This window comes from Pectinophora gossypiella, chromosome 6 (genome assembly GCF_024362695.1).
Source record: "Pectinophora gossypiella chromosome 6, ilPecGoss1.1, whole genome shotgun sequence".
NCBI lineage: Eukaryota > Metazoa > Arthropoda > Insecta > Lepidoptera > Gelechiidae > Pectinophora > Pectinophora gossypiella.
In genome coordinates, this window is record NC_065409.1 from 4,836,874 (window position 1) to 4,860,355 (window position 23,482).

The following is a 23,482-nucleotide window of genomic DNA, read 5'->3' on the forward strand; positions in this document are numbered from 1 at the left end:
AACTACTGACACAGCCCGGACACTAAATACAAAAATTTCCGCTGCCTTACCCGAACGAGACAGACAATGCGTGTGCTCCCTTACTTCTTAACGGATTACAAGTTAAATTGACTAAGGTGGAGAGGGGTAAATCAAGCTAGTTCAAGCTCGCATTGGTGCGGGGCGAAGAGTGTCCCTTCTATAGTTTATTCTATGCCAGAGCCGAAAGGAAACAAGACAAGTCAACCACATTGACGCAAAGTCCTAAGATGGATATAATGTATGATGATAGGTGACCACTCCATTGTCCATATAATGGTTCCAATCTCTCTGTGTCGCTGTCAACCTGATTTACTTACACACAATAATAGCAAACTCACGGAACATAATTTTGCTATTTATTTCTCAAAGGATATAAATATTAAAGTCTTAAACTGCCCAATATTATCATCATATATAAGTATATTTATTATAATTAAGACATTAAAATGCTAATAATTAGCTTGTATTAATTAAATCTTATAAGAATATTATAGTTATTATAAATTATCATAACCGAACATTAATTTAAAAAATAATAGGTAAGTATTATTCATTACAATAGATACCTAAACAACTATTATAATAAAAGCTAGGTTGGTATGCTACTTCTTCACTGCCTTAAAAAAGCCCCGAATGCTGTTAAGATACCCACGAAAATAAACGAATATAAAAGTACCTGAAACAATAATAGGTTTTTAAAGCTTTATATTAAAGAGATTTAAAAACTGCAGCCACTTCTGATATTCAAACCACATGCTTACAAACTATAGTCAGATGCGCAACGTGATAAAATTTATCGATCGAGTCGATAAGTTTAATCGAAATCGTTAAGTTTGTCATTTTCCGTAACATGCGTGTCACGCTCGATTTAATTACCGTCACGATAAACGTTTATAACGTCAAGAAACCGACATAGCCATTTTGTAAAAGAAAATATTTTCGCATTTGGCAACATGCATTCTTTTCGTGTTGAATCCTTTGTAAAATCCACGTCAATTTAAGCTAAAAGACTGTAATCCCAGCTCATTTTTTCTCGTTAAAAGGTAAAAAGTGACAGTATGGACATACCTATTACATGGACGCAACATGGACGTGTCAAAAGTTCTCAGTATCTGATAAAAATATGGTGCCATGGTTCATTGACAATATATCACGTTGTAGGAATTTGACAGTACGACATGACTTTTTTGGTTTGCCTGGTGGGTAGTTCCCGCCCAACGTCCATAGACATCATCTAGAGACCATCGTAACAAATTATAACGAAAGCTTCGACCAATAGCCCTACGACGGTTATCTACGTATTCGTTGCGTCTATAAGTCGAAACCGATACAATTGGCGCGGTAGCTGTGCTGCGTACCGGGCGAGAGAGTTAATTGTATCTGCGGCAAATCTACAATAAGTCACGTCAAAAAAAACAAGCTGTGCTGCGGGGGCAAAAAACCATAAACGGAAAGGTTACCTTATTTTGCCACTGCCTATTTTCAACGCACCGACTGTAGGGCATGGTGGTGAAAGTGACAGAATTATACAACGGCACCCATAAACTGGGAAACAGCCAGAATATCATGTCATCCACCGCCTTGCGAAGCCTATAGGACGGCCGAGTAACCAGGTCACGCATCTGAAATGTTATAAACGGGATTTCGTCATATACAATCTTATAACATAATATTTAAATAGCTATTTATACAAATATCATAAAGAGTCAATTGAATTGTTTTTTCCACCTACACGTTGTTCTAACAAAAAGCTGTGTGTATCTCTCACAAGACCAATTGGAAATATAATCGTGAGCTTACGTTTTCTGCGTTTATTATGTTTTACAGCTAGTAAAAGTAATTCATCATCTATCAAGGAACATCACAAATAATGTGCTAAGTTTGAAGATGGGAATTGAAACATAACATAAACATCCTATACACGTCCCACTGTTGGGGGGAACCGGAGGGGTTATGGAGCATACTCCACCACGCTGCTCCACTGCGAGTTGGTGGAGGTGTTTTTACGGCTGTTAGCCCAGACCAACGGCATTTTTTTTATGAAAACCGATTATGAAACACACCTAAACCATCCTGAATTACTCCTCTTACCTCGATATAATTATACATAGCCAGATCGCTGATAGCGAATGTATCTTCCCATCTGGTCAGGGAGAACTCTTCCAGAATGGCTCGTAAGTTTTCCTGGTGTTTTTGGAACAGCTGATCGAGGATCGTGCAGTCTTCGAAGCCCGCGTTCATACCTTGACCGTAGAACGGAACCACGGCGTGGGCCGCGTCTCCAATGATCAGGGCTTTGTCTGATACATGATATGGACGACACTGGAAGGGTAATAATTTAGATTTGCCATGGATCATTCTCGAAATCGAAACCGCTTTCTGTAGTTTATTACAGTATCCATAGTATAGTAGTAGTTAGCACAGTAAGCGATTACTATAAGATCACACTCAAGTTGACTGGTCGCCAAAGATAGGATAATATGGTGAACAGCATAGTCGCAGGTCACCACTCCATCTCCTTTTAATACTTTGAAATACTTTTCTAACTTGAGAACGCCTTTGATCACCTTAGTTTGCCTTAAAAAGGATTATGAGCGTGAGAGTTTACTAAATACGTATGAACGTAAAGTAGAATAAGAGTTTCTTATATTTATTTTCATATAACTCACCTTAACAGCAACCAACGGCAATGGTTTACCAGCGAAGAAGTCTTGCACCAACTTATCTTTACCGATCAGCGGTATGGCATCAGGAAAATACTTTTCGAAAAATTCTAAGAGATTCTCCTCACTGTAAATCATCTTGAAATTGGTGAACGGCATGAAGAGTGTGACAGTCCAGGAACAGTCCTGGTTGGGTAGAGCGATCATCATGAATTCTCCTCGAGGCCAAATGTGAAGGTAGTTAGCAGGCATCTGAAACTAGGAGAGGGTAATAATGTACTCAACAGTAAAGAGTCTTCCGAGTATTAAAGGACCTATAAATACTATTCATGGACCTGTCTGTCTCCCTAGTATTTATCAAGATTATTTCGGGGTCCGCTTACCTAATTTAGATATATTGACAAGAAATTGACGCTTTTTACAAGATCTAAAGTCGAAAATAAAACCACAAAAGCAACGCCCGCTCTATTCTTGTAGTAGAATAATTTTCATTTTAAATTAGGGGATAATGAACAGTCGCTAATGTTTAGGAAATTGCATAGAAAGCGAAAGTGATTAATCACCTATGAAATGCTGATCACTAACCGAGTTTAACCGGGAAAATCGTTTGTCAAGAGAAAGAAAATGTGTCAACACGGAATCACTTGACCTACTTCTGTCATTAGTACTACACGTGCCCGTGTATAAGAACAATGTATGTAAAGTTTAAGAATGTTATCATTTTATTTATCCTTTTTAACGGATCCAATGGAGAAAATTTTTCTATATCCATTGATGAACATTGTAAAGAAAACCGATTTCCTGCGAATTGCATAAAAAGGATAATAACAGATTCTTTTCCATGCGGCAGTAATATGGCCATAGTCTACAACAGAGATTACGATGACGTCAGCTCCTTGATAGAAGCTCTCGTCCAAGAGATATGTTACAGCATTATTATAAGAACTTTTCAAAAGCAACAACTACAACCGACTATTTGGAGTGAACTTTATGTAATTACCGCTAAAAATATTAACGAATTTACCACAGGTATGTTGCAGCTTGTAAACGATACTCTCTGGAATCCAAGAGCCCGTTATATTATTTACGTGCCCGATATGGAAGATATTAAACAAGTCTTTGATTTATTAGTCAAAAACAATGTTTTCAATGCTATATTTGTAGAACAGTTACAAAAGAAGACAATTATTTACACATTTTATGCTTTTTCTAACAACAATTGTGGTCGCTATATCGAAAATGTTGTAAAACTTGGGGACTGCACCGATAAAAACGCTATTGCTAGAAGTTTCAGTAATAAAATTCCACACAATTTTCATAATTGCACAGTGCGGGTCGTGATGTACGAAGATATCCCTAACGTAATATACGAATCCAGCAACTACTCCTTTCATGGTAAAGCATTATTTGGTTTGGAACAGTATATCTTGGATACCGTAGCAAATCTGGAAAAAGTTACTTTAGAATATAACTTTTTGGAACGAGAGAAAAGAAGAGGAATTGTATTACCCAACGGAACAAGCACAGGCTTGCTGGGTTACTTGCAGAACGATGAAGCCGATATTGCCGGAGGCGGTTTTATACTGATCAAAAATCGAGCGGATGTATACGACTACATATGGGGATACTACTACGATGATTTCGTTTTATTGTCTGCTGCTATTTCGAAAAACGATTGGAAATTCGTCTATGAAGAATTCGGTTCAGAAACATGGATACTAATCGTTGTCGTCTTCTGTGTTGTGATAATAGTGTTCACTATCATGGTAAATACACCATTTGTGGCAAGAAATGATAACATATTTTCGCCGCTTCATCTATGGGGATACTTCTTCAGCAGCACGAGCTATAAACTGGCAAAAGTAACGAAACTGCGGCCGGTTCTCATCTGCTGGATTTGGTTCACTTTCTTTATATCTAATTTTTACACCACCGGCTTCTATAGCTTGACGACTGGACAAGTACGATACAAGCCACATAATAGGGCGGTTTTAGATTACAACCACTATAACCCTTGCATAAACGATATTATTCGAACGTTTCTCAAAGCGACTATGAACATAACATTTCCAACAAACAATAATAAGCGTTGTAAGGATACTATAGAAGCTTTAGACAATGTAGTATCGAACCGTGGTTACTTTTCTATAGAGCAAAGGCACAGTTACACCTTAAGAGAAGCGAGATACATTGATGATGCGGGAAATCGCAAACTAGATACCTGGCCTGCTTTAGGTTATACCACAACCAGTCTAATTTTAAGAAGAGGCTTTCCACTCAGGGATAATTTCCAAAAACGAACATGGACAATGGTAGAAGTCGGGTTGGTTCAAGCTCAAATGAACAAGATTGACATGAAAAGGCAAAAGACGCTACATGCTAAGAGAAAAAGAGTCTCTCGTGACAACACCTTAGACCTGAAAAGTACCCGTGCTGCTTTTCTTATACTTGTGTTCGGCTTAATAGTGGCCAGTATATGTTTTTGGGTTGAACGCACTAAAAAACCTTTATTTAAGTAAGAACGTGTGCGTGTGCGTTTACGTGTGTGCGTGTGTTATCAACTACAATTTTGTTTAGTCTAATAAACAGTGATCCACAACACAATATTTATTAAATTGATTTTTTATGAAACTTTTATTTTAATTTTGCTAATTACATTAGTAAAAAAACAAGAAAATTCTTAAACTTGGAACTTTCACCTCCCAAACAAAGACTTTATTAATGCGGTCGAGTTTCAAACATATTGTATAGCAATTGACAGCTTGGTTGACAGTGCTTCGATTTTAGAAATGGTCGTACAGTCTTTTGTTAAATTGCTGATTTGCACGACCAGGGTATTTGACATTTGTTTGCATTGCGCATTTACTTTTATATGCGCAAATGTCAAATTGCAATATTGCTTTTTTAGATGAATTACTTCGATGTGGCCTTTTTAACTTTTGTGGACCGTTAGGCTCACGATCTAAACGTCCGGGTTCGATTCCCGATGAGGACATTGTCGAAATCACTTTGTGAGACTGTCCTTTGTTTGGTAAGGACTTTGCAAGCTTGAATCACCTGATTGTCCGAAAAAGTAAGATGATTCAGTGGTTCGGAGGGAACGTTAAACCGTAGCGGAGTACCCTCCGTGCCCCCTCCGGTTGATTGAGAGGAGGCCTGTGCCCTGCAGTGGGACGTATATAGACATTGAGTATAATAGACAAATGCTAGATTTAAAGCCTCAAAAAATTCAAGGCAAGATTTCGTGGGTATTATGTTTGTGCAATTTACTTATTTAAGATTAATAAAAGATACATACCTTACTATATTTAAAGAGTTTACAATGGTATGAACATCGACAATCAAAGTAAAATTACAAGGCTTAATCACTTTCTGAGTGTCATATTATATCGAATTTTGTAGCAAAATCACATTAAAAATCAAGAAAATCGTTGATTTTAAATGTTATTATTATTCATGGCTGACGTTTAAAATACTTGTGATAAATTACTGTAAAATGATTACTATGTACATGATTAATAATATACTTACTTATATTCACTGAAAATAATTTATCACTTGAAAATGTTGTGCCTACTTAACCTACTGCTGACCTACACCTTGGTGTAGATTACACTTAGTTGTAAGCTGCGATTCAAACATCACACGTCACAAATATGATCCTTAATATTCCAATTATTTGGTCAATTTTGTTTCTACATGTTTCAAGAGGAGAAATCAGCATATCTCCAAATGATAACACTAAAGAGACGCTATTTCCTACGAAGTACATTGAAAAAGTTATCAACGAAACGTGTCTCTGTGGAACCAAAATAAGCATCGTTTATAATAATATGGAACACGAAGATGTCAATCATTTGATAGAAGCTATTACGCGTAACGAATGCTACAGAGTTATAACAAGAAATTTCAAGACACAAAAGCATCTCAACAGTTGGAGCGACTTGTACGTAGTCACTGCAAATAATATTTCAGAACTGACAACAGGTATGTCACAACTGATCAATGACTTACTTTGGAATCCTAAAGCTCGATACATCATTAACATTATTGATATCAATAGCATTTTAGACTCATTTAATTTATTTATTAAACACAATATCTTTAATGCTATTTTTATACAGCAGACAAATGAAGGAGAAGGTATAATTTATACATATTATCCTTATAGAAACAACAATTGCGGGCGAAGTGTTGAACAAGTTGTAAGACTTGGTTATTGCAACAACAGTAACACAATCGCTAAAAGCTTTTCGAACAAGATTCCACTTAACTTACGGAACTGCACAGTAAGGATTACAATGCAAGAAGATGTTCCTCTTGTTATATTTAAATCTACCACCTATACCTTATTTGGTGAATACCTGCTTGGTGTCGAACAATATATTTTGGATAATCTGGCAGCTCTTAAAGGAATCAATTTAGAATATAATTACATTAAAGAAACAAAAGCGTTAGGTGTAATTTTACAAAACGGCACAAGCACCGGTTTGTTGAGATACTTGCAAACGGGTGAGGCTGATATTGTCGGTGGAGGCATTGTGTTGAACAAAAATCGAATTGAACATTACGACTGTATCTGGGGGTACTACTTTGATAGTATCTTCATGTTCACAGCTGCTACTCCTGAGGACGATTGGAAAATACTCTACAGAGAATTCAGTACATCAACCTGGATATTGATCGCTTGTTTATACGGCCTTGTCATACTTGCCTTTACGATACTGCAAAATTTATCACCTCAAACAGAAGTTGGTAAAATGCCTATGATTCTAACCTTATGGGGATATTTCTTTGGTAACACTAGCCAGCATTTATCGAAAAAGCGCAAGTATCGGACCATTCTCGTGTGGTGGATTTGGTTTACATTCTTCTTTAGTACTTTTTACACTACAGGTTTTCTCAGCTTGTTGACCGGGACCACTAAGGTCAAACATCACTACCACACCGATAAACTTAACACGATAAATTACAAACCTTGTATGACCGATATCTTACGATCTTACTTCAATGCCACTTACAACATTACCTTTCCTAAAAACGAAGATAACAATAATTGTCGAGAGAGTAGCCGTTCCTTAGATACTGTCGCATCAGGAACAGGAATGTATACTATTGATGCTGCTCATAGATATTATATGAGAGAGGCCAGATATATAGACGATAATGGCATGCATAAATTAGAAACCTGGGAATATGCAAGCGTAAAAGTAATAACGGCCATGTATGTTTCCAGAGGTTTCCTTTTGAAAGACGCTATTCAAACTCACACACATAGAATGGTAGAAACTGGCTTAGTGGAGGCTCATCTGAACAAGATTTATATGACAAAACAAAAGGCAGTTCACGCGAAAAAGAAGGATGTGCACGTAATGGATCTGAAAAGGGCTCGTGTGGCTTTTGGTATACTAATAATAGGTTTATTAATTTCATCTACCACTTTTCTTGTTGAAATACTCAAACAACGTAAATAGTTATATGTTTTGATTTAATTGTAATTTATGTAATAATAATGCACATATTCTGTAGCGTGATTGCTAACGTGTATGCCTAATATAATGTACGTACTTATAATCTAATAATACTGAACATTTCACGCTGGTTTACAATGTTATTTATATTTGTAATATCAATATAATTGAATGTTATCCACTCCATGTACCTACCAAACTTATCATCAAAAAATCAAAACATACGAAATTAATGTTTAACAAAACACGAGTTTAATTAAATTTGAATTTGGAAAAACAAGATTAAGAATTAAACTAAAATATCCACTGCAAGATGACGTTTATTTTTATTCCATTTCTGATAATTCCTAATAAACATAAAGTTGAGAGGTGTTTAATTTTTTTTTGATAAGAAGTGTATTTTAAAGCTAAAATTTTTGTCTATGTTCAACCTTTTCTGGCAAAAGGCCCTCCATTTGTAGACAAACTCTTGTACGAAACTTGACACTTAATATTATAAATAATAACAATAAAATAAGCTTGTATTACACTGTTCTATTCGTAGTATTATTTGTATTTAATGACCTTGCAGTATTTAGGTATAATTTATTCTAATCCATGTTACAGACGAGAGAGAAAAATATGAGCACCACGCTACGAATAGTTACGGTAAAAAAAATTAGTCCATGGAAAATTTATTCAAAAATTCATGACTACACATCGTGATATTACATAATCTAAATATATAAAAGAAGAAACTGACTGACTGACATATCAACGCACAGCCTAAACGGCTAAACGTAGGCACTTGAAATTTAGAAGGGACGTAGCTTAGGTACCGTAGAGGTGCACTAAGAAAGGAATTCCCGAAATTCCCACGGGAACGGGAATTAGCGGGAAAATCCTTCCACGCCGACGAAGTCGCGGGCGAAAGCTAGTAATTTATATGGGTGCATTTTTTTTAGTGCCTACCTTACTACATTTATTTATTTTTATTTATTTATAATGGTATGAACATCAAGAGCCGTGGTAGCCCAGTTGGTAGAACGCTTGCCCCTCACTTTGGAGGTCGCAGGTTCGAATCCAGCACAGGCCTAAACCAATCAAAATTCAAATTCAAATTATTTAATTCGGACTGTATCCATATATGTTAGTAACAAACAACTTATATTCTAATGTTAGTAACAACTTATACAACTTAAGCTAATACACACGCGCGACCCTTGGCACAGCAGCGTGCAGCTGCATCCAGCGCCTCAGCAGCGGGGAGTCCCACCGGTCTGCTAACACACTCAGGATACTGCTCGAGCTGGCGCGCACGCGGCGCAGCAAGGAGGCGCAACGTTTCCTCATGATGGTATAGAAGCAATTAATTTGCGCCTCTGCAAACATTAATGAGGCGCTGCAATAACGCGGCAGTCCGAACAGCATCCTGAATGCGTTATTATATTGAACACGCAGAGCTCCATAAGTTCGCTGCGTAAAGCTGACCCACAGACCGCACGTGTAGAACGACTGGCAGAACGCTTTGAAAAGCGTCGCCTTTACTTGTTCACTACAACGCGAAAATCTGCGGACCAACATGTTGCAGCGAACAGACAGCGCCCTGCGCTCCCTTTCTATGTCTACATTATCGGACAAATTATCAGAGACCCAATGGCCCAGATACCTCACCTTATCATAAATGTTTGGATCATAAATGGTTATCACGTGCTCAACGGTGAAGGAAAATATCTTGAGGAAACCCACGTTCCCGAGAAACCTGTATTGGGCTGGTTTTCCCTTCACAGGTTGGAAGGTCAGACAGGCAGTCGCTTCTGTAAAAAACCGGACCTAGGAAAGCGGATAATTCTAGGGTATGAATATCAAAGGAAAATTACAAGGACAAACCACTTTCTTAGAACTTCATCACTAATTTAAGTGCCACGCTCTTGTCGGTGTAGCATTCTCCATGCTTTTTTTTAGGGAAAAATAGAGCAGTGGTTTCCGTCTTGCCTTCCGCCCTGCAGTAATCTAACGCGAGTGGGACGGCGCCCAGAGTACAACTTAAGTGTCATATATTTTATTTTTTGTAGCAACGATACGAAATAACATAAAGAGGTTGGAAGGGCCAAGTTCCATACAAGTATGAGCAAATAGTTCATACTTCATCTTTGCACTTCACTCATCCGCAAACTTTACGACCCACGGAGCACCGCAATAGTTCTTATATAAAAAGGTTGCAGGGCGAAAAATCTAATATGGACTATGTTGCAAGAAGATCCCTCCTCATCACAGGAAGCTAATTATTAGCTAATAACCTTAGCATGGTCAGCTATTTATCAAAAAAATAAAAGCCTCTGGTGTGGATGATGCCTGCTGTAACTTGCTGTCATAGGAGCTCATATGTTTGATGAACAGGTCACTCAGCTCATCCATATTTTTTGACAGCTTGGAATAGATGTCCATTTTATGATGTTGTTCAATTATAGCCTTTAAGGAGATCTGAGGTAAGGAGAAATTATATTCCCAGTAAACTGACAGATAACTGAGTTATATTATGCCCATTTAGTCATTAAATATACTGATATATAATTTTAATTTAAAATTAACTATAGAGCAATAAAATTTAGGTGTAGTAGTATGCACGCCTACCCACACTCCTAATGTTACACACTATTAATGTTAAATTGCAGTCTATCACATAAAATATACATTGCCGGTATGAAATTTGAGAAGTAGTAGTTATCTGTTTGCAGGAGCAGTAATAAAAGAGGGGTAAGACGAGTGTGTGCGCCTGCGTTTTGCGCGAACGTCTGCGCACCTTAATATATCCTGCGTACCTGACCGCTTCCGCTTACTCGACTCTGATCATCATCATCAATAAAAGAGAGCGGGGTCGAACCGGTGACAGCAGTTCTCATACAAAATGCGCGTTAAGGCCTTTCCAACATCTTTCTGCTATTCTATGTATATAATCAAGAAAATCCTCGTCCTCGGTTAAAAGTGTCATTATTATCACTGTAATTTAAAGATATAAATGATTAATAACCATAAAATGATCGCTATTTATCACTTGAAAATGTCACACTAATAGTAAAGTATCTACCTTCAGATACTTTCAGTGTTATACTGCGATTCAAACGTTCCACGTCGCTATGATTAAAAAACACTATTTTTGGATAATATGGTTTCTACATGCTTCAAGAGGACAGATCAATATATTTCAAAATGATACTACTAAAGGAAAGGTCTTTCCAACGAAGTGCATTCAAAAAGTTATCAACGAAACTAGTCTTTGCGGAAGCAAAATAAGCATTGTTTATAATAACATGGAAAACGAAGGTATAGATTCTTTGATAGAAGCTCTTACACGTAACGCATGCTACAGTATCATTACACGAAATTTTAAGACACAAAAGAATATTAACAGTTGGAGTGACATGTACCTAGTCACCGCAAAGAATAATCCAGAATTTACAAAAGGTATGTCACAACTGGTCAAGGACTTGCTTTGGAATCCTAAAGCTCGGTACATCATCCACATTCCTGATGTCAATAGCATTTTAGACTCGTTTAATTTGCTACTTAAACATAACATCTTTAACGCTATTTTTATACAACAGGCCAAAGAAGAGGAAATTATCTATACATATTATGCGTATAGGAATAACAATTGCGGGCGAAGTGTTGAACAAGTTGTAAGACTTGGTTATTGCAACAACAGTAACACAATCGCTAAAAGCTTTTCGAATAAAATGCCAGTTAACTTTCGAAACTGCTCAGTAAGGATTACAATGCAGGAAGATATTCCATTTGCTATATTCAATTCTTCAGACTATACCCTACAAGGTGAACAGCTGGTTGGTATCGAACAATATATTCTGAATAATATAGCACCTCTCGAAGGAGTTAATCTAGAATATAAGTACATTAAAAATAAAAAGATATCGTATGGCATAATTTTAACAAATGGTACAAGCACCGGATTGATGCAATATCTAGACACAGGTGAAGCTGATATTGTCGGCGGCGGAACTGCATTGATCAAAAATCGAATTGATCATTACGATTACCTCTGGGGGTACTACTATAGTAGCATTATCATAATCACGGCTGCTACTCCTGAGGGTGATTGGAAAATACTCTACAGAGAATTCAGCACTTTATCATGGATTTTGATCGCCTTTTTTTACTGTCTCGTCATACTTACATTTAAAATACTACAAAATTTATCGAACAAAACTCGAACACAAGTTAATAAAATACCTATGTTTCTGACGTTATGGGGATATTTTTTTGCCAACACTAGTCAACGTCTATCGAAAAAGCGTAAATATCGGCCGATTCTCGTATGGTGGATTTGGTTCACATTCTTCATTAGTAATTTTTATACTACAGGTTTTCTCAGCTTGATGACAGGGGACACTAAAGTGAAGCATACGGACAAGATCAATACAGAAATGTATAAACCTTGCATACCAGATACTACACGAACCTTCTTCAAAGCCACTTTCAATATTACTTTTCCTGAAAACGAAGATCACCAATGTCGAGAGAGAGTTCAAGCCTTGGATATGGTTGCATCTGGAAAACACTTATATTCTCTTGGTTTTGCTCACAGCTATTACATAAGAGAGGCCAGATACATAGACAATGACGGCAAGCATACGTTAGATACCTGGGAATATTCAAGCTATAAAATTATACATGCATTGTTTATGCCTAGAGGTAATCCTTTTAGAGACGCATTTCAAAGACGCATACGTAACATGGCAGAAACTGGCCTGGTGCAGGCGCAGGTGAACAAGCTCATCACGAAAATAGAAAAGGCAGTTCACGCAAAAACACGGAAGTTGCAAGGAATTGACGTAGAAAGTGCTCGTGTGGCTTTTGGCATATTAATAATTGGTTTGTTAATTTCATTTGCTACTTTTATTGTTGAAATACTTAAACAACGGAAATAATTAAAGCACATAATAACGGGTTCTTACCGCGTTTAAATAACCCGTAAGAACCCGTTATTATGTGCTTTAATTATGATAATAACCGCGTAAACTTAAAACAACGGAAATAAGTCTGAAAAAAAGAGCCACATTGAAGCAATTCACCTAAAAAAGGCAATATTGCTATTAGACATTTGTACATTGTGCACTTACTCTTATGTGCGCAAATGTCAAATTGCAATATTGCTTTTTAGATGAATTGCTTTGATGTGGCCTTTTAAATCCCCTGTTTACATTATAATTAAAGAAAAATCAAAATCTACTTAATAGTTCCGATCAACTAAATTGACTCGTAAAGCGTAAAAGTGAGGTTTCATAATGATGTAATGCATTCTCTCTCTCGATTTGAAATACCAGGTGCACAGTTTTTTGAACTGAGTTTGGTCTCGTATGTTGTTAAGTCGATTTAGTTCCTCGTGATTATACAAAATGCTATTCGTGGTAAGATGCTACATGTATATATTTTGTGTCTACTTATAATAATCTGATAACACCTGCTTCGTATATTTTCACCTTTGTAATTATCAATATAACAACAAAAATGCGTAATCATGTTACATTAGAGAGTTTGAGAGAATATATATTTTTTATCAAATATTAATTATGATCTTTCTGTTCTAGTCCTTCTGTGGTTAATTAATTAGTTGTAATTCATTGATCAGCAGTAATTTTGACAAAACAATAAAAGATATTTCAAAGATCAACATGGCATTTATGTAGGTTCATGCTATATTACTTTTATTTACTTACTTACTATGTGTAAAGACTTTAAAACTGTTTAAACATTGGTAATGATAGGAAAATTACAAGGCGAAACCTCTTTCTTAGAACAATTTATTAACGTATATATAATTTTTATAACAACAAAACGATTATATTCCAGAAAATCACCGTATTTATACTTAGTAGTCAAGTGTTTTTGAATCGGATAATGAAAACACGATTCGTGTCTCAACCATCAATTCCAAAGTTATTAAATACCAATGAGGATAAAAACTTCAAGTTATAAATCATGTTTAAATTACTGTTGGCTTTTAAAAACCACACCAGACAGTAAATAGCTTGGTAGAAAAATTGAAGAATCGTTAGTCGTGCGGACATTTTTCAACAATTAGGTTCAATGTTACTGGAAAGTTCTATTGTTCAGTACTTACAATAAATTCTCGAATGAACACGTCTCCAATATGGTGTTTCAACTAAGAATTGCGTTTTTAATTTTGTTTATACATGATTCAAAAGGAAGTTTAAACTTACTCATTGACGAAGTAACTAAACAGATAACCCTACCAAAGAAGTGTATTCAAAACGTAATCAGAGAAACTCACCCTTGCTCTAGCAAAATAACCGTACTTTACGGCAATGTGGACTATGTTGAAATAAGCTCTCTAATAGAAACTCTTATCGAAGATACATGCTACAGCGTTATAACCAGAACATTCGAAACACAAGAACAACTAATCGTGAAGAGCGAACTCTACGTGATCATTGCCAATAACTTTTCTGAATTTGTCATGGGCTTACTTTGGAAACCAAAAGCTCGATATATCGTTCATATTCTGAATATCAATAACATTACAGATGTGTTTAAAGTTTTAACCGCGCAGAATATTCATAATGCTACCTTTGTAAAACAATCAGATGAAGGCGGAATCCTATACACATATAACCCTTTTTTAAACAACAACTGCGGACGCAAAGTTGGACAAGTTTTAAAACAGGCCTATTGTAACGGCAATAGTGCGATCGCTAAAAGTTTTTTGAATAATATACCATATAATTTCACTAATTGCACAGCAAGGGTCGCGCTGTATGGAAGCATTCCTAGCAAAATAACGGCCACTTCAAGCCATACTGGGGAATGTTTGGAGCAATATATTTTAGATACTATAGCACCTCTTGAAGGAATCAACTTTGAATACAATTACTTAGAAGGACCGAAAATATATGGAATTGTTTTAAAAAATGGAACGGCCACTGGATTGCTCGATTACTTGCAAACCGGCAAAGCTGATATTGTTGTTGGTAGAATTGTACTGATAAAAAATCGAGCAGATCATTACGACTATGTTTGGGGCTTCGACTATGATAATACCTACATGTTTACAGCAAATATACCTGAACATGATTGAAATTACTTTACAGAGAGTTTAGTACATTAACATGGGTATTGATTGCATTTTTTTATTGCTTTGTGATAATTATATTTACATTGATAAATGACAAATCACCTAGACCAAAACCGGATAGAATTAATCTAATACTGGCTTTATGGGGCTACTTCTTTGCCAATACGAGCCAGCGACTATTAAAGAAAAGCAATCTTCGGCCTTTATTAGCATGTTGGATATGGTTCACGTTCTTTATAAGTAACTTTTACACGACAGGTTTTCTCAGCTTGATGACAGCGGACACTACAGTCAAGCATTGCTTTCTCACAGATCAACTAAACGTCAAGAACTACAAACCTTGCTTAAGCAACGTGTTACGAAGCATTTTCCAAGTGACTTTCAACGCGACGTACCCAGATAATGAAGATATTAATTGTGCCGTGAATGCGTTAGATGTTGTTGCGTCTAGGAACGATTTATATGCCATTGATTCAGCCAATTCTTATTATATGAAGCAGGACAGATACATAGATGAAAACGGCAAAGATAAATTAAAAGTCTGGCAATTTTTAAGTTATACTAGTGTATCAGCCATGTTTTTATCTAAAGGTTATCCTTTGAGAGATGTATTACAAAAGCGCACACGTCGCATGGTTGAAGTCGGTTTAGTGCAAGCTCAATGGAACAGGATCAATACGAGAAATGCAGTTCAAGCGAAGAAACGAAAATTGAAGACAATGGACGTGGCAAATGCTCGTGTAGCATATGCTATACTTATAACCGGTTTATCAATTTCATTTGTATGTTTTCTTGGGGAAATTGTTAAAAAACGAATTGAAAATAGTAATGTAACGAATAAAGTAACGTTTGCGGAAAATTTTCAAACGTAATGAAACTATTTCTAATAATGCTAATGTTCTATGAGTTCAAATAAAGTATTTCAGAGTGATATAGTTTTATTTTGTGTTTTTTTATGTTATGTATAGTTTTATTTGTCAACAATCTCATATGTTAAGGCGTTAATATGCGACTTTACCAATAATGACGCACTTAAGTCCATTTTTGTAAAGTCATGGCAAATTTTTATACCTTCGATAGACAAAGATCTCCAAATTCTTGACATGAACACGAACGAAGATACGTCAGGAACTTGCTTGTACAATTATTGGAAAAAATCGCTGTAATCGATGTCTACATCTTAGCAGAAATCGTGAAATCGAGTCTGAAAATTCACGTTCAGAACTTATTGCTTCTGAATTCCTTTACGGAATTCAAACAGAATAGATACAGTATGGTAACTATGCTTTCATAACAGAACATCAATTTGTGTTTTGGCATACATCATGAAGACAATATAATAGTTCGGACAGTTCGGTGAAGAAAACCTGCATGCCGTAAAAGATTTTAAAAACATGAGAGATTTATAGCGATATTTACTTACTCCTCCATGTTCATCAGCTGGTATGCAAAGCTCCAAGTACCCATGTTCTATGTACTGCTGGCTGTAGTCGAAGAGTGGCTGCTTCATCATGGCTCTGCGGACAGCAGAGAACGCACCGTCCGCCCCAATAATCAGATCTGCTGTCACTGGGATGGTCTCCTTCGTGTCTGTTCTGTGGAATTATTTATTACATCGTATACATTATATATCATCACATAGTATCGCTTTTCATCACAATCTCACATGAAGGTAAGTGAAAATGTGATTTAAGCCTATTCTTCTTCTATCGTGTGGATTGTGAAATGGATTACCAACCTCATTAACCCTCAGGGTTATTATTGAGCCTCTTAAGGCCCCTTATATGGCTGATGTAACGACTAAATACTTAAATCAGTAAGTAGTAACCGGGACTAACGGCTTAAAGTGTCTTCCGAAGCACGGATCATCTTACTTAGGGACAATCGGGTGATCAGCTTGTGATGTCGTAACCAAACTGAGGACCACAAAGTGATATTTGTGATATTTCCCCACCAGCATTCAAAGCCGGAATCTCCGGATTGTGAAGCCTAACGCTCAATCACTGGACCACGGAGGCCATCAAGTAAGTTCCTGCAGGCATACCTAAGTAAAAGCACATTCACTAAGATTCAAATATTGTCATAAAAATGAGTTGTATTTATTGTCCCGGTACTGGATAGTTAATTACAAAGATAATATTACTTACTTTTGGAAAGTCAACGACCCTTTATTCAGGTTTGCCTCAATCAACTTATGGTTGAAGTGTTTCTGCACATTGTGGTAATTCTCGGACTCTGTAAAGTGATTTAATTGATTAATTTATTTAGTAGGTACCTACCACCATCATTATCAAACGTGTCTGTTTACATGATTTTAACCCTTCATCTGGCGAGATACCAGACACAATATATTTTGCGTCTGGTCGAGATCTGCGTTTCCATACGATGAGTTAAAAGATGTCTAGAAAAGATGTACTTAAAAAAAATTACACAGTTACAACGTGTTCGTATGGGTGTAACGATGGAATAGAATGGACATGTCTGAACTCATAATCTCCCTAACGTTCACCCGTTTTTCCCGTGTTCACTGACCTAACCTGAAGAATTGTCAGGTCCGGTCTTTTACAGAAGCAACGACCAATCTGAACTTATAACCCCGAAGATAAAAGGAGCCTTACACAAGTTAGGTTACATACCTCCGAAACGCATTTCTCGGATACGTGGATTTCGTCACGATGTTTTCATAACATAAACATAGCATCACCCCTATATCCCCGCAGGGCTAGGCAGAGGTTTATAGTATACACCCACTCCTTGCCACACTATAGGAGGCGAACTTATTGTCAACGATGTTTTCCTTCACCATTAATATACTATTACGTAATTATTTTACGTAAGAATGGCTGAACGATTACTAACTTGTTTCTTCGTATTTTAAATTAAGTACATAGAAACAATAACGCTTTACGGCTTGACAGCTATTTTATTGCATTCAAACACAAAACAACATTCTTATTACCTTTTAGTAGTTGACTGTTCAGGTAATTCCGACCCACTGAGTAGATGCACTGGAATAACCAAATTAAATAGGTACATAGATAGTTTAGACTATAAAAATAACTCATAATCAAAGAAAAAATATTCTTCTTCTATCGTATCAACCGTAGTGTCAAGGTTATTATTGAGCCGCCAAATGCCCCTGACATGGCTCATGAAACGACTACTTACATCAATAAGCATGGATCATCTAACTTTCGGACAGTCAGGTGATCAACCTGTAATGTCCTAACCAAACTAGGGAAAAATAATTTAAATACATACATACATTAGCGTCCATCATCCCTAATTGGTTGATGTAAAGCATTAAGGCTGCCATTTGTGCTGTTCAAATCAAATCAGAATCAGATCAAATCAGAATCATTTATTCAACGTTTTTATCATGGATAAACTTGTTGAAGGTCAATGTAACATTTTCGAATTTAAGTCATTTCGCAAGGTGTTATGGCTGAGTAGAAGAAATGACAAGAAACTGCAACAGCAACACATCTTTTAAATCAATAAGGATGAATCAACTTCTTATATACCTTATAGATACTTATTCAAATCGTTTGTTATTGCATAAATCGCGACGCGCTGTTAGCTTAACAACCTTTCTCGGTTGCTAAGATTATTTATGGTTACTATATTTCACATTACAAATTATTTAATAACTAGAGGAACATACATACATACATAAACTCACGCCCCTAATCCCTAATGGGGTGGGCAGGGCCACAAGACACTAGAGACACTAGAGGAACACATTTAATGTTATCTTTCTTGTGTATGTTTCAAAAAGTGTGTGCAATAAAGATTATTTGATTTGATGTATGGACAATGGATGATGTATGACTCTGATCCTGTGGTACACCAGCTTACTTCTCAATCAGGGAGCGCCGGCTCTAACCCCGGTATCGTACTTGCACCAGTGAGTTACTAACTTATCTTAAGTGCAGTTTTCACTAACACATTTTGCTCAACTCGACTCGACTGGACTCGCAATACGGGTCACTACTTATCACGTTGGCCTAACAAATAGCTCGGTAAGGTATGAGTGGGTCGTTAGTTCATCTTGCGATGGATGTACCTCTGACTACCCCAATTGGGATATAGTCGTGAGGTTATAAAAAAATGGAAAAAATAAATAAAAATAAAAATCATTTATTTTCAGACTACAGTCCATAGATATGTTAGTATGACTAACTTACATGCTATGTTATACAGCTTTCGATATGGAGTCGTAAAATTCAAAATTGACTACGCACCTGATTAGTTCTGGCATCATAGGGTATAACGTACGTGGTGCCATCAAGTCTGTGGATCCTACGGCCCTGCATGGGGATACCGTGATGGTTGATGACATGGTCTTCCAACCCGACGTCCTTCAACGCTCGGCGCCCGCGCACCGACAGCGCTAAGTTGATCGATCTACCACGGACTTGCGGCGTTGTTCGGATATCTGTGCAGAAAAATATTATGTTGTGCGGGTCGTCAATGCCCGAACTCATCAACCCTGGTGTCAGGTTTACTATTGAGTCGCAAAACTCCTGACATGGTTCATGTCTTCTTCTAAAACTACCATGGTCTACCGGCTGTCGGGGACCACCACTGCAGTCTTCCCTTGACTGAGCCAGTCTGGAGAACGTGCCTGCGTCTCTATTTTCAGTCCATTTTGTTATATTATCGAGCCAGTTTACCTTCCTTCTTCCCCTTTCCCGCTTCCCATCTATTTTCCCTTCGAAAATTACTTTCAATATATAGTATCAAAAAAAAAATAATAATAATAATATAAATTATTATTATTGACTACCGAGTTGATTTTTTTCGTGAAATGTGTTTGTTATGTTTGTATAGGTACCTAGTTTATTTTGCTATCTATTGTTGCTGTATATCCAACATATACCGAAGTCTATCTGTGGAAACCTATAATTGGCTCTTTTGTGATTTATGTTTATACTATTTGATGTAGCTGTTGGTTTTCCTATAAATAAATAAATGAAATAGACTGTGCACGTGATCCCTCTAGCGTCAGACAGAGTACTGCGGGGCGGAAGGCAAGAGGGTTTCCCACTGCCCTATTTTTCCCTAAAAAAGTAGCATACAGTATGCTACACCAACAAGAGCGTGGCTCTTAAATTAGCATGATATGTGGTGGTATGGCTCATATAACGAATACATAAATTTCAGTGTAACTATAGTTCAAGAGTCACTTTTTTTCAATGTGACTGTCGTTTTGAAACACAATCCCATTGATAAGTAATTCAAAGTGTCCAATCTATAATGCCACTAGCTGCCAATTGTCAATTCGTGCCTGTTACTTATTAATTGCTAGGAGGTTATTAAGGACAAATTGATACAATTGACGAATAATTATTGGTAGTTAAGTCCTCGACTAACGTAAGTAATCGAGTAATCTATATGGCAGATTGATGGGTCAATTCACACGGGCCGCTCCATGCCAGCGGCTGAGCTAGGAACCTAGGTAGTACTTTAGTATTCAATAGTATGGCGTCAAAAGTCACACACAGATGCGCGTGTACGATAACGTCAATGTGTAGTGACTGTGTAAAACGAGGTGTTTGTATGAAGCGTTCAGGGTGGGGTAGGCTTACCTTCTCGGTACTCATAAATTCGAACGCGATGCCCTCTCTTCGCCAAATACAAAGCTTCTAGAGATCCTACCTGAGAAAATAATAACATTAGAATATTGTTAATTGTTAATATATAAATCGGTGGCGCAGCGGTAAACGCGCTCGGTCTACGATTGTTGAAGTTAAGCAATTTTCGCAAAGGCCGGTCATAGGACGGGTGACCTCAAAAAAAAGTTTTCATCTCGAGCTCCTCCGTGCTTCGGAAGGCACGTTAAGTCGTTGGTTCCGGCTGCATTAGCAGTCGTTAATAACAACCAATCCGCACTGGGCCTGCGTGGTGGTTTAAGGCCCGATCTCCCTATCCATCTATAGGGAAGGCCCGTGCCCCAGCAGTGGGGACTTTAATGGGCTGGTAATGATGATGATGATGATTGTAAATCATAAAGTACCTAAGTATGTATAATATATTTTACCTATATGAATTGTACTAAAAATTCATTTCTAAATATTTTCTAAACAAAGAGGCTTGAAGTTATTGATTTATTGTTCGTTCCGGTTAATTGAGCGTGCAAAGCCAATATCAAAATGAGAATTTAGATTATTTATTATCTAAATAATAAAAACAAAATAAGATTTCTTTCTCCTTCAGCTACTTGGTCAAACTAGTGTCATTTTTAGTTAATATGTGGCGAACACGACCTTGGACTTATTTATACAAACGACCTACCGTAATAAATAAGTTATTGGTGCTGATGCCAGTATACACCATCTAATGTGCGTTAGTTAATTTTCCATTAATTTGTCTTTGCCTGTTCTAGAAGTGGATGGCGGGACAGCTATCTGTTGGGTACCAGCAATAATAGACTAGAACACACGCGTATCTCGAAGGTTCCTGTCAGTTTTTCCCTTATTTAATTTCTTCCTTTATTTCTGTTTTTTTGATATATTTTTTGGATTATATAATTATACATTTCTCTAATATTTGTAGCTACTTAGTAACACATTAGAATATATTAAATAATTACCAAGGGTTGGGGCCTGGTGACCTGTAGTACAAGGGAAATCCTTTTACAAGCACCAGCTCCCTTAAAATACACTTGTATCACAATGTTCGCCTACTAAGAAATTTTTTATTTTTTTTGTGTTTTAAGTGGAGAAATAAACATTTTTATTATTTTATTAATGTTATTTTAACGTGGTCCCACCAACATGTCCCCATGGTGGGTGGACGGGTTTTTTTTTTACCCATTTTACCAGTTGATTGCACGGGTGATTACTTCGATTAATACAAATAAAAAAAACATGAAAAAACTTCGGTATACGTACATACAAACCGCAATTTCGTAAGTGAAGACCTAATATTTTCAGGGGGACATTTTGGTGGGTCCAGGGGTAAAATAATGGTAGGACAACGGATAAAAAAAATACCCGTGGACCCACCAGGGGGACCACTATCACCACCTTTTCTACCTGTGGTATCTTGTAATTAGCCTTTATTTATTATTAAGATTTTGATTGTGTAAAGAATGCTGTAAGCTCCCCGAATAAAATAAAAATAAAATGAACCTACATTAATCCTAGTAACGGGTTGTAGGAAATAACTTGGTACGTAGCTGGAATGCATTATGAAACCACCTTTAAGGTCTAGTTAGGCATTTCCCATAGTAGTAATTGTAATTTTGGTTTTAGTTTTATTACTAAAATAACAATTTTACAAATAACAATAATATAAAAAACACAGCACAATAAAAAAATAATAATAAAGGAACAATATCGTCGTTGCTAATTTAAAAGATCTTAAATTTCTTTTTTGTCAGGATGGAATAGTATTTTACTCTTAAAACATTCGGTACAAACTCTTATTTACGTAAATATCTATTATCTTTTAATATTTTGAACACAGTCATATAATAACTGTCAGGCGGGAAGTTTTTTTTAATTTCTGTAAAATTGACCCCATGGCACATAATAGATTTTAAATTGACAACGACGATATACAAAATCTATTCGAACCCTCCTCCCATTGAACCCAAATTAACAAACGTATAAGCTAAAAACATGAGGGTAAATAAGTAGTAAGTACTTACCAACCCTCCGCCGACCACTACAATATCAAGTTTCTTGCTATCTCCATTTTGTTGAGCCATTTCAAACCACTTTTAAAACAAATTAAATATTATTCTATTACTAATGTGAATACATTAATATCGTTAGCTAATTCTTGATTATTTAGAACACGCGTGGTTAGCCTCTGGACGACCACAACACACAACGATCGAGAATGAATTTGTGCTCTAAACGAAGCAAACTACAGTTTGTATACAAACGGAAAACTCTAATACATTGTCGGCCGAAGACCCGCCAATGACGCTTTTGGTCTTACAAAAGGAGCAATAGGTCTGAAATAGGAGTTTATCTACGCAATTTCGTAATATAGGAAATCGAACGTCAGTCTTAGATTTTAATTTTAACCGAGATGTAGGTACATTCTGATGAAGCGTTGTAAAAGCGCGGACTGAATAAGCGTAAAAGTTAATTTACAAAAAATATTTTTTTATTCAACTCTAATTCTAGATTATAGGCCGGTTTATTATTTTAATACTTCTTCTATCGTGTGAGTTGTGAGGACTACCAACCCCATCAACCCTGGTGTCAGGGTTCCTATTG

At 36.5% G+C, this 23,482-nt stretch overlaps 1 protein-coding gene across 1 annotated transcript; it reads right to left on the reverse strand.

The window, feature by feature from the left end:
• Window positions 1–421: 421 nt before the first annotated feature.
• Window positions 422–23,099, reverse strand: LOC126367482 (kynurenine 3-monooxygenase). The gene is made up of 10 exons (XM_050011009.1): window positions 22,903–23,099; window positions 20,837–20,906; window positions 19,490–19,683; window positions 18,205–18,253; window positions 17,393–17,480; window positions 16,669–16,840; window positions 2,691–2,942; window positions 2,113–2,343; window positions 1,482–1,643; window positions 422–697 (listed from the first exon to the last, which is right to left on the reverse strand). The coding sequence occupies exons 1-10, from the start codon at window positions 22,960–22,962 to the stop codon at window positions 632–634; spliced, it is 1,344 nt and encodes a 447-aa protein (XP_049866966.1). The 5' UTR covers window positions 22,963–23,099; the 3' UTR covers window positions 422–631.
• Between the last annotated feature and the right edge of the window lie 383 nt (window positions 23,100–23,482).